This window comes from Nomascus leucogenys, chromosome 14 (assembly GCF_006542625.1).
Source record: "Nomascus leucogenys isolate Asia chromosome 14, Asia_NLE_v1, whole genome shotgun sequence".
Taxonomy (NCBI): Eukaryota; Metazoa; Chordata; class Mammalia; order Primates; family Hylobatidae; genus Nomascus; species Nomascus leucogenys.
In genome coordinates, this window is record NC_044394.1 from 29,430,396 (window position 1) to 29,447,250 (window position 16,855).

Genomic DNA, 16,855 nt, shown 5'->3' on the forward strand with positions numbered 1-16,855 from the left:
CATCCCAGCTGAGGCTCCAGATGTGCTGTGGAACAGAATTGAGTTGTCCCCACCAAGCCCTGCCTAAAATGCAGGTTCATGAGTAAAAGAAATATTAAGTAATTATTGCTTTACGTTTCAGGTGGTTTGTTACTCAGCAATAGATGACTGAAACACTCCTCTTTCACTTGATGTGAAGTATTTCCTTAGGTGAGTGCAGAGTGAGCAAGGATGTGTCGGGTCAACTCAAACATAGGGAATTTTCCAGCCATCATTGCTGGGGTAATTGACTTATTCATGCTGTAGAGATACACTGCTTCAGGACTGCCTTTTTGTTGTTATTGTTGTTTTTGAGACGGAGTCTCACTCTGTTGCCCAGACTGGAGTGCAGTGGTGCGATCTCGGCTCACTACAGCCTCTGCCTCCCGGGTTCAAGCAATTCTCCCACCTCAGCCTCCTGAGTAGCTGGGATTACAGGGGCGCACCACCATGCCTGACTAATTTTTGCATTTTTAGTATGTTTAGTATTTTCACCATGTTGGCCAAGCTGGTCTCGAACTCCTGACCTCAGGTGATCCACCTGCCTCGGCCTCCCAAAGTGCTGGGATTACAGGCATGAGCCACTGCGCCCGGCCAGGACTGTCTTCTGAAAAGTAACTATATCACTTCTGTGGTCAAGACTCAGGGGACCCAGAGCCATCTCTGGAGCTTGTGGCCAGGTAAACCCACAACTCAACATTTTAATATAGATGAATATACACATTAAGCTGAACATGAAGGGCAGCCTTCTATAGAAAAGAAATCACAAGAATATAAATAGCAGGAGGAGTACAGGCAGAAGAAGCAGCCAACTTCTGCCTGAACTCTGCAGAGTTAGCGTTCCCTTTTCAGGACCTGCTTCCCACCCATATCTGTAACACCCATGTTTGGAATTCACCCCTGCAGCTGCAGCAATGGGACCAGGGGTGCATACCAACCTAGAGCCAATCTGTTATCGACTGGCCAGCGATGTATATGATTATCTGCCTTGAGAGTCTGAGACTGTAGCATGCCCTTGGACAGAAAGGCCATGAGGAATCAGGGTGGGATAGCTGTTGTCAGCCATGTAAATGCTGATGAGTAAGTAGAGAGCCGGTTTGCAAAAATAAGTAGTGATGAGAATTCATGGGGACAGGCGAAAAAGAGAGGGGGCAGAAAAGAAAGAAAGAGTAAGAGAGAAAGAAAAAGGATGAGACAGCACTAGTATTAGCTCTGTTTATTATCTTTCTAGTCCCCAGTTCTTAACATTTAATTTAATTTTCTTTTTGTAATTTTGTTTTTGGTCAAGAGTGATGGTAGGATGGGAATGAACAGAAAAGGGACTTTATCTTCACTTTTAAGGGTCCCTGAAAAGATCACTCTTGGATATAGGTTTTATTGTAGGTTTGAGCTTTTCTCATTAATGAATACTTCAAAACAGTGAGAGTTTCAGAGGTTGTTTCTCTAGAATTAGTTTTGTTATTGTTTGTTAATTAAGAGGAATAGCATCACTGTGGGACAGAGCTCCCATAGGCATCAGAAGGCCAAGGCAGATACTTCTTTATTTCAGATGAATTAGAGAGGAACAAACTTAAGGCAGGAGGAGGCACTGGGAAACACAGGCTGTGGGTTTTTCCAGTCCCTGCTCAGCCACTCTCATCGTGACCACAGATTCATCCCTTCACCTCTCTGGATCTCTGCCTCCTCTGCTACACTACGTGGTGGTCATAGTTATATATTTATATCTTGTCACAGATGTTTTATAATCATAGACCATAGATTATAAATATAATAATAGATTCTAAAATATCGAATGAGGGTCTTATCCAAAAACATCTTCACATAAGGCCGGGAGCGGTGGCTCACGCTTGTACTCCCAGCACTTTGGGAGGCCGAGGCAGGCGGATCATGAGGTCAGGAGATCGAGACCACGGTGGAACCCCTTCTCTACTAAAAATACAAAAAAATTAGCCAGGCGTGGTGGCGGGCGCCTGTAGTCCCAGCTACTCGGAGAGGCTGAGGCAGGAGAATGGCGTGAACCCGGGAGGCGGAGCTTGCAGTGAGCCGAGATCGCGCCACCGCACTCCAGCCTGGGCGACAGCGCGAGACTCCGTCTCAAAAAAAAAAAAAAAGAAAAAATCACATAAAACTTTCATCTCACTCTGAAGGAGAAAAAGTGTGCACTGGGTAAAGACTATTGCCTAAGATCTGGAACTTAAATTTGCAGTAATTTCTAATACTTCAGCACATGTACTTTTCTTCCCAATTGTGCAATAAAGGACGGCAAGTAAAAAGGGGAATATTCTTTATGTTCAAATTAAGTCGGCCGGGCACTGTAGCTCACGCCTGTAATCCCAACATTTTGGGAGGCCGAGGTGGGTGGATCACCTGAGGTCAGGAGATCGAAACCAGCCTGGCCAACATGGTGAAACCCCGTCTCTACTAAAAATACAAAAATTAGCCGGGTGTGGTTGTGTGCGCCTGTAGCCCCAGCTACTCGGGAGGCTGAGGCAGGAGAATTGCTTGAACCTGGGAGGTGGAGGTTGCAGTGAGCGGAGATCATGCCATTGCCCTCCAGCCTGGGTGATAGAGCGAGACTCCGTCTCAAAAAAAAAAAAGTCAGAGGCTCATTTAGGATACAAACTAGATGTGAATAAGTATGCGAAATTTAAAAGATAACCAAATTTGAACCTGAAGTGATCAGCATTTGATATCCTACTGAGATGTCAAAATGCTGTTTCTCAGAGAAACTGACCTACCTTTCTTTTCTATTACATAGGCAATGCGTGTGTATTGCAGTAAAATTCAACCCAAGTATAAGAAATGTTAATATTTAGTGTATATATCTTTAAATATATTCTGACAAACCCTATGCCATTTGCTTAGAACAGATCTGATTGTTCATATGCAATGCTAATGTCCTCAACAAGTTATAAACTCCATGAGGAGAACCCCTTTATCATAAATCCACATGCCTCCCACCCCCACAGTTCGGTCACTTTCTTTGGGAAGGGATGGGGGAAGTTTATAAATGCTTCCTTCACTAGCACCCATGCATGCATTCATTAATTTGACAAACGTATTGAGCACCTAGTATGGACTTGGGCCAGGTGTAGGAGATTCAAAGGTACATCCCTCCCCCCAGCTTTCCTCCCCCCTGCCTTTTTTTTTTTTTTTTTGAGAAGGAGTCTCGCTCTGTCGCCCAGGCTGGAGTGGAGTGGTGCCATCTCGGCTCACTGCAACCTCCGCCTCCTGGGTTCAAGCTATTCTCCTGCCTCAGCCTCCCAAGTAGGTGGGACTACAGGCGCCCGCCACCATGCCCGGTTAATTTTTGTATTTTTAGTAGGGACAGGGTTTCACCATATTGGCCAGGCTGGTCTCGAACTCCTGACCTTGTGATACACCCGCCTTGGCTTCCCAAAGTGCTGGGATTACAGGCGTGAGCCACCGTGCCCGCCCCGCCCCGCCACCCTGCTTTTTTTTTTTTTTTTTTTTTGAGACAGAGTCTCCCTCTGTCGTCCAGGCTGGAGTGCAGTGGTGCCATCTTGGCTCACTGCAACCTCCATCTCCTGGGTTCAAGCAATTCTCCTGCCTCAGCCTCCCGAGTAGCTGGGACTACAGGTGCACGCCACTATGCCTGGCTAATTTTTGTATTTTTAGTAGAGATGGGGTTTCACCAGACGGGGTTTCACCATGTTGGGCAGGGTGGTCTCGATCTCCTGACCTCATGATCCTACCGCCTCGGCCTCCCAAAGTGCTGGGATAACAGCCATGAGCCGCCGCACCCGGCCCTACATGCCCTTTATGACATACCTTTTAGGCCAGGCGCAGTGGCTCATGCCTGTCATCCCAGCACTTTGGGAGGCCGAGGCGGGCAGATCACCTGAGGTCAGGAGATCGAGACCAGCCTGCCCAACATGGTGAAACCCCATCTCTACTAAAAATACAAAAATTAGCCGGGTGTGGTGGCAGGCGCCTGTAGTCCCAGCTACTCTGGAGGCTGAGGCAGGATAATCACTTGAACCCGGGAGGCGGAGGTTGCAGTGAGCCGAGATGGCGCTGCTGCACTCCAGCCTGGGCGACAAGAACAAAAACTCCATCAAAAAAAAAAAAAGAAAGCTATACTTTTTTGATCTCAGGAAAGTCACAGTTCGAATAGCGAAACAATACACAATTAACTATTTCACTAAGTACTTGTGCAATTTTAGAGCCATATGTGAAAGTCTTAAGAAAACACAAAAGCAGCCTGGGGTGCGGTGGGTCCTGCCTGTAATCCCAGCACTTTGAGAGGCTGAGGCAGGATGATTGCTTGGGCCCAGGAGTTCAAGACCAGCCTGGGTGACATAGCAAGACCCCATTTCTACAAAAGTAAAAAAAAAAAAAAAAAAAAATAGGTGGGCATGGTGGTGCTTGCTTGTAGTTCCAGCTACTCAGGAGGGAGGCTGAGGCAGGAGGATCGCTTGAGCCCAGGAAGTCAAGGTTGCAAGGTTGCAGTGAGTTATGATTGTGCTACTGCAGCCTGAGTGACATAGCGAGACCCTGTGAAAGAAAAAAAGAAAGAAAGAAAGAAACAAAGCAAGCAAGCACAGAAGAGGATTGGGAGGTTAAGGGGTACAATTCTTGAGGGGGTGACCCTGGCCAGGCGATGAGAGGGCGGTAGGAAGGGTGATGAGGGGAGAAGAGGATTTAGAAATACAAATTTCAGGGTCTTCTTTTGTCAGCGGGAATTTCTGTCCCTCACAACTTTCATCATAAGATAAATCTAATGTTCAACTAGAGACCTCTCCCGCGCCTTGAACTTGCAAATTTATGAATCAGGGACAAAAAAAACCCGGATGCCGAGCTTGGCCTCCCACCAGCTAGAGAGCCCACCAAGTCCCAAGAGGGGCGGGGCCGAGGGCGGTCCGTGCCATAGCTGTGGGCGGGGTTGTCCGTGCTTGCGCCAGAGCCGGCCCGCCCCGCCGCCAGGGGCTGTCGCAGGAGCCAGGCGTGGATTGGTGTGTGGGTACGTCGGCCTCTCTTCATAGGCCGTGCAGGATTGCTCGAGAGGCTTTGATTGGCTCAACAGGCGCTGAGCGTTCATTGGCTGCGCCGGGTCGTCAGGGCGACGAAAAAGGGGAAGGGGTGCCGGGCCTGGCGGGCAAACTAAGGCTGCGGACTGTTGGGCGGCTCCTCGGGGCGATGCCCGGAGAGCTACAAGCCGGGGTTCCCAGGATTCACGCCACACTCTACGAAGTGCCTGAGCTAGTGAGATGCCCAACGACCTCCGCGGGCTGGGACCATGGGCTGCTGCTTCTCCAAGAGACGGAAGGCTGACAAGGAGTCGCGGCCCGAGAACGAGGAGGAGCGGCCAAAGCAGTATAGCTGGTATCAGCGCGAGAAGGTAATGAAAGTCGTGTAGCCGCCGTCTCAGCCTCCCTGAGCCGCTCCGCCAGGGTCCCTTACGGCCCGGGACCGCTGATGGGGCCGACCCAACTGCTGCCGCCCTCTCTTGAACGCGGATAGCTGAAGTCGGGGTGCACGACTTTTTTGGGGAGCGGGGGTGTGAAGTACAGCGCTAGAGAGGGCGCCCAGAGGGCTGTGGAGCTCCGGAAGGAGCCTTAGGAGTTTGTTGTCATGGTAGACAGACTCCCCTGGGAGCTTTCTCTGGCTCCAAACCCTGCCTTGCTCTGACTTCCTGTTGGAGATGATCGATTCGAGAGAGGGAAAGAGCCGAGAACGCCCTGAATCTCAAATCACCTCGTTTCACCCACCGGCAGCGTCAAGAGGGGTTTTGTCCAGTCGTCGAGTTACGTATATGGGACTGATTCTCATCTCTTCCGGGGCTTAATGTTCTGTGGCTGTTTTCTCTTTTGTCTGCCCTCCCCGGCAAATCTCTTTGGTGCCTCGTGATATACTTCACTGCTGAATTTTCTCAATTACCAAGTGGACTGTTTAATGTACAGCTTTACTCTCCCTCCTCTTCCAGTTATCCGAAAGAAATAATGAGTATCCCATCAGTCTTGGAATGTGTATTAAGACTGTAAGGTGAAAATAAGCGGCATAAACCAGGCAGTATTTTTACTGCTGGTTTAAATGAATGAAAACGCCCTTATTTTTATTTTTGTATGTAGCCAGAAACCAAAAAACTTTGAAAACCTCCATTAGTCTTACACAAAACACACTCGGTCATACATTTCATAATAGTTCCTCTTTCTACATAGTTCTCCATTTGTGCTTACTAAACTACTTTGATGGACTTACCAATTATTTCTCCCAAACAAAATGAGAGATTTTTCAAATGGGTATTATGAACAGTTAACTCCTTGCTTAAGGCAACATATCTTTACCCAAGATTATTTTATAATAAATGTATTAACGTTTTGGAATCACAGACCTTTCTGCATGATTTCCAATCCCCAGCAGAATGTATTCAGGTAAGCTCTGGTCTCTAAGAGTCAGAGTTAAGAAATTGAAAGCTTTTTGCAGCTTTTCTCAGCCCCGTCTTTCTGCCCCACTTCTCATACACACCCTTCTTGGGTCACATGGTACCTTTATTCTCTGTTAGTCATACTCGATAGTAGCATTTTATAATGTAGGGGAAGAAAGTACTATGCTTTCTATTTCATAAGAAGATTGCACCTGCCATTTAAAGTTATTTGATGGGCGGTTTTTAAAAGATATCATTTTCCTCAGCCTTTGGCTTTCTAACAATATTCTTTTAGCTTGAATTGTCTGCCATAGAGAAAGTTGTGTATTTCATTTTTATTTTAGTTTTTTCTTTTGAACTCAGGCTAAATCTAAGCTAAATAAAATGCCTTTATTTTTTATTTATAGTAGTCTTGGCTGCCTATGACTCATCGTTTCTCAATAAATTGTTTTACAGTTAATGTTTATTAACATAATATTCAGGTTAGTTAGGATTTCTCATGTTAATCCTTCTTTTAGATAAGTGTGTGTGTCCTGTGATTTTTTTTCTTCTTTTGCCCATTGGCTAAGTAAATGCATTGAGAAATATAATATTGGACACCAACATCTAAGCTTTTTCCCCACAAATGAGTGTGTAATAAACTTTCAATTGTGGAAACTGTTTTGAGCTTACAGAGAACCTTTTTTTTTGAGAACACTACTAAGTTCTGTAGTTGTAGAAATGTAAGAGATGTTATAGGATATATAAAATAAGCTCATGCTTCTGAGTGTGTGTATAATAAAAGTTAAAATCTTGATCAACTCAGCCAATCAAAATGAGAATTTCTAACCAAATGAGCATTCTGAAAAAATCCCCAGTTTTAAAATCTTTTGGACTGTTGAAGAGAATTACCAGCTTACATTTTGAGACAATGCAGATACCACATTTCCCAACATAGCTTTTTCTTTTTAGATTTTTTTTTCTTTTGGAATTACTAGGAATTCTTTCTAAGGTGCCTCATTTATGATAGCTTGTTAAATTTTATACAATTTAAAATATTTTTTTCTAGGGCCAGGCATGGTGACTCATGCCTGTAATCCCAGGACTTTGGGAGGCCAAGACTGGTGGCTCTCTTGAGCCCAGGAGTTCCAGACCAGCCTGGGCAATATGGCGAAACCTCATTCCTACTAAAAATACAAAAATTAGTGGGGCATGGTGGTGCACACTTGTAGTCCCAGCTACTCAGTAGGCTGAGGTGGGAGGATCACCTGAGCCTGGGACTTACAGGCTGCAGTGAGCCATGATCGGGCCACTGCCCTCCAGCTTGGGCAACAGAGTGAGACCCTGTTTCCAAAATAAATAAATAAATAAATAAATGAAATATTTTTTCCTAGTTCCTTGCCTCCCATGAGGTTAATTTGGGCTAGTGTGCAAATGTTCTGTATTAGTCCAATGATACATTTACTGAGCATGGCCTTGCTTGCTCCTAGAAGATTTCAGTTGTACCTTAAAAGGAACAGAATGCAAATACAGCCCAGAGAACATAAATGAGATATGATGCATGCATATTAATAGAAATGATTTATATTAAAAGTTTAGGCTTCTGGAATGTGGTTATGGATTATAGCATATACAGTTTTAAAGTTATATCAGACAATTACCATTCAACTTGTAAGACTTTTACATGTAAAAACAAAATGGGTTGCCTGAAAAATTTCCTTGCAACTTGGAAACGGGTATTTACATTTTTCCTTAGGTTGTGTAATCAGAGTATCTTTTTTTGATGTTTTCTTTTTGAGATGGAGTCTGGCTCTGTCATCGCTCAGGCTGGAATGCAGTGGCGCGATCTCGGCTCACTGCAACCTCCACCTCCTGGGTTCAAGCGATTCTCCAGCCTCAGCCTCCCGAGTAGCTGGAATTAAGGTGTGCACCACCACACCTGGCTAATTTTTGTATGTTTTTAGTAGAGACAGGGTTTCATCTTGTTGGCCAGGGTAGTCTTGAACTCCTGACCTCAGGTGATCCACCTGCCTCAGCCTCCCAAAGTGCTGGGATTACAGGCGTGAGCCACCGTTCCCAGCCCAGAGTATCTTTATTGAAGGGCACCCCTTGGGTTTTGGTGTTTGAGTTGTGTAACTGGGTCAGTCTTAAGGGACTGAAGGGGGGAGAAATTGTCTCAATTAGAAGGAATGCCTGGGGACTAAGCATTGTCATAGCAACTGACATACTGTAGTCAACAGTGTAAGAAGCTCATTTTCTATTGCTACTGACTTTGAAAAAGAAAAAAGATTACAATTCTTACACTGATGTGATGAGAAATATTTTTGGATTGTAAGACTTGTGTTTAAATTATTTCAAAAGAAATGTTTTTATCCTTATCTGTATGCTGCCACCCATAGGTAGGCTAATTATTCAGTATATATGTACTCAAACACCAAGTAAGTCTCAAAATTGTAAGACTTATCCCTGCCCTGAAAGAGTTTACTGGCTTTCTGGAGTTAAAACAGGAAACATTTAAGTACACATGAGGTGAGGAAGAGTGATACGGAAAAGTAGTTTTCATCTTCCAGTTATTCATGCCCATACTCTTCCTCCTAGATAATAGAAATGAGGATTAACTCTAAACAATTATGGCTTAAGTGTGAAAATTGTGTTTGAGTAAGGACAACACATGTTGTGTCTGTTATATTTGTCTCATATTCAATAGAAATAATACTAAACAAAAATCTTATACCAGAAATTCAAGTATCTATTGTGTAACTTTGGGTAAAGCAGCCAATTTGTGCACTTCAGGTTCCTCAGCTATATAGTAGGACAATGCTAAAGATTTCTCTACTGTTTAGTAAGGTAAAGGCCTGTCCTGAAGAAGAGGTTTAGACAGTAATGGTCACCTCTGAGGAAAGAACTTAAACCAGAGGTTGGGCAAGACAGAAGTGGTTTTAACATAAGGCAGATCATAATTCCCAGGATTGGTCATCAGTGGAAGGGGTGGCTTTGTTGAGGACCTGATCTCCATGTTAGTCAAAATTGTCAGACAGTTAGGGTGGTAATCTGCTAGAAAGAAGTGTCTGCACTAAGTAGGAGGAGGCTAGATACTGTTTTTAGCCTTAAGTATGAAAAGTATTCTAGTCACCCATTGCTGTGTACCAAACCACCCTAAAACTTAATGGTTTAAAATAATGGCAGATATTTTGTTCACAACTCTTTAATTTGCATAAGGTTAAGCAGGGTTGACTCTGCTCAATGTGGCATCAACCATGACAGCTTTCAAGACGGCTTGACCACATAGCTGGCTGGCAAGTTGATGCTGGCTTTGGGCTGGGAGCTCAGCTGAGGCCTCTCCATGTATCCCTGGCTTCCTTACAGTGTGATGGCAGGGTTCCAGGGGCAAGCATCCTAAGAGAGACTGGCAGAAGCTGCATGGTTTTTTCTAACTAGCTTCTTAAGTAAATTCTTAAGTCACTTAATTAGACTTAATTTGGATGTGGCAGGAGTAATGCTGAGGCAGTCACAAATGCCCACCCAGTTCCAAGAGGAGGTGACTTCTTAATGGGAGGAGTGTCAAAGAATTTGCCAGTAGGTTTTAAATCGTCTATATAAAGTTTTTTAAAGGGTATAACTAGTTCTTTGTTTATTAATTTTAAAAATAGCTTTTTAGAGATATAATTCATATGCCATACAATTCACTCATTTAAAGCATATAATTCATTCTATCTAACTGTATATATATATTTGAGATGGAGTCTCACTCTGTTGCCCAGGCTGGAATGCAGTGGTATGATCTCTGCTCACTGCAACCTCCGCCTCCTGGATTCAAGTGGTTCTCTCACCTCAGCCTCCCAAGTAGCTGGGATTACAGGCGCGTGCCACCACACCCAGCTAGTTTTTGTATTTTTTAGTAGAGATGGGGTTTCACTATGTTGGCCAGGCTGGTCTCGAAACTCCTGGCCGCAGGCAGTCTGCCTGCCTCGACCTCTCAATGTGCTGGGATTACAGGCATGAGCCACCGTGCCTAGCCGTCTGTGTTTTTGTACTCATTAACCAACCACTCTTCATCCTCTCCTCCCCACTACCCACCACAGCCAACTATTGTTGATAATAATTTATTGTATGTTTCAAAGTAGCTAGAAGAGGAAGTGTGGAATGTTCCCAACACAAAGACATGATAAATGTTTGAGGTATGGATATCCCAGTTACCCATATTTGATCATTACATTGTTGTATGCTTGTATGAAAATATCACATGTACCCCATAAATGCATACTACTATTATTATATATCCATAAAAATTTAAAATTAGTTTAAAAATAAAGTATATAATTCAGTATTTTTTAGTAAGTTCACAGGCTTATCACCATGGTCTAATTTTAGAACATTTTCATCCCTGGAAAAAGAAACCCTGTACCCATTAGTAGTCATTCCCCATTCTCGTCTCCCCGAGCCCCTGGAAACCACAAACTTATTTTCTGTCTCTATAAGTGTTCCTATTTTGGAAATTTCACTTCATTGGAGCCACAATATCTAGCCTTTTGTGACTGGCATCTTTCACTTAGCATGTTTTTGAAGTTTGTCCATATCGTAACATGTATCAAGACTTTATTCTATTGTATGGATATACCACATTTTATTTATCTATTCATCAGCTGATGGACATTTGGGTTGTTTCTACTTTTTGTCTATTATGGATAATGGTGCTATGAACATTTGTATACAAGTTTTTGTCTGGACATGTTTTCATTTCTCTTGTGTACACATCTAGGTTTGGAATTGCTGGGTCATATGGTAATTCTATGTTTAACTTTTTTTTTTTTTTTTTTTTTTTTTTTTTTGAGATGGAGTCTCGCTCTGTCGCCCAGGCTGGAGTGCAGTGGTGTGATCTCAGCTCACTGCAAGCTCCGCCTCCCGGGTTCATGCCATTCTCCTGCCTCAGCCTCCCCAGCAGCTGGGATTACAGGCGCCCGCCGCCACACCCTGCTAATTTTTTGTATTTTTAGTAGAGGCGGGGTTTCACCATGTTAGCCAGGATATTCTCGATCTCCTGACTGCGTGATCTGCCCGCCTTGGCCTCCCAAAGTGCTGGGATTACAGGCATGAGCCACCACGACCGGCCTATGTTTAACTTTTTGAGGAACTGCTAAACTGTTTTTTAGAGTGCCTGCACCATTTATATTTCCACCAACAATGTGTGAGTGTTCAGTTTCTTCACCCATATAAAATTTTGATAAAGGTAAAAAGCATAGAGAGTGAAAAGTATATGGGGCTGGAATTTTAATTTGTATTCTGCACCTAACTACACCTCACTGGTAAAGTAATTTAGCTTTTAGCCCTCAGTTTCCTACGATCCCTTCCAGTTCTTGAATTCTTTGAGCAGCTCATGAGGGGAGGTAAGCATTGCTAGAAACATTCAGGCAAATCTGGTGAACAAAGGGAATGTGATAGGATGTAAAAATATATTCAGATTAGATTAGATGATATGGGGAATCTTTTCAATACTAAAATTTCACAATTCTATTTTGTTGTTATATATTTCACAAAATGGTAAGCTAATATAAATGTAGTACTTCAGTTTCTCGAATCATCAATAGTATATAAGCTCAAGATACTGGTCTTGAGCTTACAGTATATAAGCTCAAGATACAGGGTAATTTTTGTATTTTTAATAGAGACGGGCTTTTGCCATGTTGGCCAGGCTGGTCTCGAACTCCTGGTCTCATCTGATCCTCCCACCTTGGCCTCCCAAAGTGCTGGGATTAAAAGCAAGAGACACTGCACCCAGCCTCAGAATTTTTTATAGAAGTAGAAGTTTTAAGAATGAAGCATCAAAAAAGAAAAGGTATCAGAAAGCTGAAATAGCAAGGTCGTGGTTAAGATCATTAGATACATAGGATATGAGTTGAATTTTTCATAGCCCCTTTTATTAAAACAATCATTTAAAAATATATTTTTGACCCTGGTACTCTACAAAGCTTAGTACTTTTTTAAAATTTTTTATTTATTTTTTTAATTTTTTTTATTATACTTTAAGTTCTAGGGTACATGTGCACAACGTGCAGGTTTGTTACATATGTATACATGTGCCATGTTGGTGTGCTGCACCCATTAACTCGTCATTTACATTAGGTATATCTCCTAATGCTATCCCTCCCCCCTCCCCCCACCCCACGACAGGCCCCGGTGTGTGATGTTCCCCTTCCTGTGTCCAAGTATTCTCATTGTTCAATTCCCACCTATGAGTGAGAACATGTGGTGTTTGGTTTTTTGTCCTTGCTATAGTTTGCGGAGAATGATGGTTTCCAGCTTCATCCATGTCCCTACGAAGGACATGAACTCATCCTTTTTTATGGCTGCATAGTATTCCATGGTGTATATGTGCCACATTTTCTTAATCCAGTCTATCATTGATGGACATTTGGGTTGGTTCCAAGTCTTTGCTATTGTGAATAGTGCCGCAATAAACATATGTGTGCATGTGTCTTTATAGCAGCATGATTTATAATCCTTTGGATATATACCCAGTAATGGGATGGCTGGGTCAAATGGTATTTCTAGTTCTAGATCCTTGAGGAATCGCCACACTGTCTTCCACAATGGTTGAACTAGTTTACAGTCCCACCAACAGTGTAAAAGTGTTCCTATTTCTCCACCTCCTCTCCAGCACCTGTTGTTTCCTGACTTTTTAATGATTGCCATTCTAACTGGTGTGAGATGGTATCTCACTGTGGTTTTGATTTGCATTTCTCTGATGGCCAGTGATGATGAATATTTTTTCATGTACCTGTTGGCTGCATAAATGTCTTCTTTTGAGAAGTGTCTGTTCATAAAAGCTTAGTACATTTTTTATTTGTATAAATTCCAAATAGGCTAAAAGCCTACTGACAATATTGACAGTAGCAATGATAATAAATGTGTCACTTGGGTTAAGTCACAGGAAAACTCAAACCATAGCGTCACAGAGGCTACCCTTTAGCTTTGCATGCCCAGAACACAATTTAATAGCAAAGATAGTGGATCTGTCTTCTGGGAGGTGTGTATATTGACTAAGATCATAAGTTTTATATTATTATTGGAAGAAACTATTTGTTCTGTTCATTTTCTTATTGTGTTTCAAAGTCATTGAGATTAAGAATTTATATTTCAGCACTATTAGTTCTATAATTATGTGGCACTAATGTTTTCATTTGTGAAATAACCTCTCAGCTACATAGCTATCTAACCCTGAAGCTGACTTAACAATGTTTAAATTTTAAGTATTTATTTTAATTGAAATGTAATTTATATACAGTAAAAATTACCCTTGTTAAGTGTACGGTTCTATGAGTTTTGACAAATAAATACAGTTGTGGAGCTATCACCAATCAAGATACAAAATGGTTCCATCGCTTCAAAAGTTCTTCCTTTGTATAGTCAGTTTGCTCCTTTGTAGTCAGCCCCACTCCCAGCTCCTGATAAGTTTTCTATCCCTATAGTTTTGTCTTTTTGAGAATGTCATATACATGGAATCATACAATACGTAACCTTTTGAATCTGGCTTCTTTCACTTAACCATAATGCATTTAAGATTTATCCATGTTGTTGCATGTATCAAGAGTTCCTTTTTTTTTTTTTTTTTGAGATGGGGTCTCACTGTGTCACCCAGGCTGGAATGCAGTGGCACAGTCTCGGCACACTGCAGCCTCAGCCTCTGGGGCTCAAGTGATCTCCCATCTCAGCCTCCCAAGTAGTGGAGACAACAGGCGAGTGCCACCATACTCAGCTAATTTTTTGTATCTTTTTGGTAGAGATGGGGTTTCAACACATTGCCCAGGCTGGTCTTGCACTCCTGAGCTCAGGTGATCCGCCCACCTTGGCCTCCTGAAGTGCTGGAATTATAGGCATGAGCCACCACATCCAGCCAGGAGTTCCTTTTTAATTGCTGAGTGGTATTCCGTTGTATGGATATATCACAGTTTGTTTATCCATTCATCAGTTAAAGGACATTTGGGTTGTTCCCAATTTTGGTAATTATGAATAAAGCTACCATAAATATTTGTGTACAGGTTTTTGAGTGAACATAAGTTTTCATTTCACTTGGGTAAATACCCATGGGTGGGATTGCTGATCATATGGAAATTGTTTATTAAACTTTACAAAAAACTGCCAGGTCAGTGGCTCACACCTGTAATCGCAGCACTTTGGGAAGTGAAGGCAGAAGGATCACTTGAGGCCAGGAGTTCAAGACCAGCCTGGGCAACTTAGTGAGACCCTACCTCTACAAAATGGATAAACATAGCCAGGCAGAGTGGCATATGCCTGTAGTCCCAGCTACTTGGGAGGCTGAGACAGCAGGATTGCTTGAGCCCAGGAGTTTGAAGCTGCAGTGAGCTCTGATTGCACCACTGCACTCCAGTGTGGGCAACAGAGCAAGACTTTGTCTCTATAAAAAAAAAAAAAATTAATTAAAATTTAAAAAAGAAACTGCCAAACTATTTTTCAAAGTGGCTATGCCATTTTGCCTACTAGCAGTATATGAGAGATACAGTTTCTCTGCATCCTCACATCACTTGCTTGGTATTGTCAGGTTAATTTGTTTTTAAGAGACAGGGTCTGCTCAGTCTCCCAGGTTGGAGTACAGTGGCATGATCATGGCTCACTGCAGCCTGGACCGCCTGGGCTCCAGCAATCTTCCCACTTCAGCCTCCCAAGTAGCTAGGACTGCACTACATGTGTCTGCCACCACACTCGGGTAATATTTTTATTTTTTTGTAGAGACAAGGTCTCGCTATGTTGCTCAGGCTGGTCTGAGACTCCTGGCTTCAAGCGATCGTCCCACCTTGGCCTCCCAAAGTGCTGGCATTACAGCTGTGAGCTACTGCACCTTGCCTAGCTTTAAAAAAAATGTTTAGCCATTCTAATAGGTGTGTAGTGATGTTTCATTGTAGTTTAACTTGCATTTCCCTAATGACTTGTGTTTCCCTAAATGTTGAGCATTTTTCATGTACTTATTTGCCATCCATATATCTTTGGTAAAATATTTATTCAAATCATTTGCCCATTTTTTTATTGGGTTATTTGTTTTCTTATTATTGAGTTTTTCAGAGCTCTTTATATATCCTGGATACAAGTCCCCTGTTATATGTATGTTTTGCAAATACTTTTTTCCCAGTTAATAACTTGCCTTCTCTTAAGAGTGTGTGTCTTTTGAAGAGCAAACATTTTCAATTTGAGTAAAAGTCCAATTTCCACTCACTTTTTCTTTTGTGGATTGTGTTTTTGGTTTCACATCTAGGAATTTTTTTTCTTTTTCTGAGACAGAGTCTTGCTCTGTCGCCAGGCTGGAGTACAGTGGCGTGATCTCGGCTCACTGCACTATATATATATGTATGTATGTATATATATATATATATATATATACACGTACACCATATATGTGTGTGTGTATATATATATATACATACATACATACATATACAAAAGAATTGCTTACTAGATGCACAAATCAGTGGAATAGAGAGTTCATAAACAGGCATATCTCTCTTTACATATATATATCTATATCGATCACACTATATGTATGGGTGTATATACATATATGTGTGTATATATACACGCATATATATGTGTATATACATATATATATGGACTCATATATGTGTATATACATATATATATATATACATGGACTCACAGTGTGTCCTTGGACAAGTTATGTAGTCTCTGTGTGCCTCAATTTTCTCAAGTATAAAACGGAGATAATTATAGTACACAACCCTTATAGGGGTTTTTATGGATTGAGTGAATGATTATAGAGCACTTAGTATGGTGCCTGGTACATATATAGTGCTTCTTATACTCCTGAATCTTTTTACTTCTATTCAGACTGGATTTTCATTGGAATTAACAAATCCCATTATTTTATCTCACATTATCATTATGGAAATTTAACTGTGGAGATGAATCTTAATGAAAAATTTGTATTGCTGCTTAGTAAGATAATAAGATGTTCATTTTTGTTTTCTGTTAGGAAAATAATGCTTAACTTGGTTTAATAGCTGTAGGACATTAAATTGATCAGATGAATTACAACTCTTGAAATTTTTCTTTGATTTTTTTTTTTTTTTGAGACAGAATTTGGCTCTTCCACGCTGCAGTGCAGTGGCGCGATCTTGGCTCACTGCAACCTCTGCCTCCTGGGTTCAAGAGATTCTCCTGCCTCAGCCTCCCAAGTAGCTGGGATTACAGGCGCCCACCACCATGCCCAGCTAACTTTTGTATTTTTAGTAGAGACGGGGTTTCACCATATTGGCCAGGCTGGTCTCGAACTCCTGACCTCAGGTGATCCACCCGCCTCGGCGTCCCAATGTGCTGGGATTACAGGCGTGAGCCACCACGCCCGGCACTTTCCTTGATTTTTTAAAGTATATCCATTACCTTTTAAGGATTGTAGTAAGAAATAGTCTAGGCCAGACACAGTGGCGCATGCCTGTAATTCCA

General features: G+C 42.2%; 1 protein-coding gene across 1 annotated transcript in view; it reads left to right on the forward strand.

Annotated features, from left to right (window-relative positions):
* The first annotated feature begins 5,124 nt into the window (after positions 1-5,124).
* The window catches only part of LOC100594271 (RP2 activator of ARL3 GTPase), a 53,016-nt gene continuing 41,285 nt past the window's right edge, over positions 5,125-16,855 (forward strand). Inside the window, exon 1 of the mRNA XM_030828007.1 lies at positions 5,125-5,380. Within this exon, the coding sequence (XP_030683867.1) occupies positions 5,279-5,380 (102 nt within the window). The 5' untranslated portion in view covers positions 5,125-5,278. The remainder of the gene's footprint in view (positions 5,381-16,855) is intronic.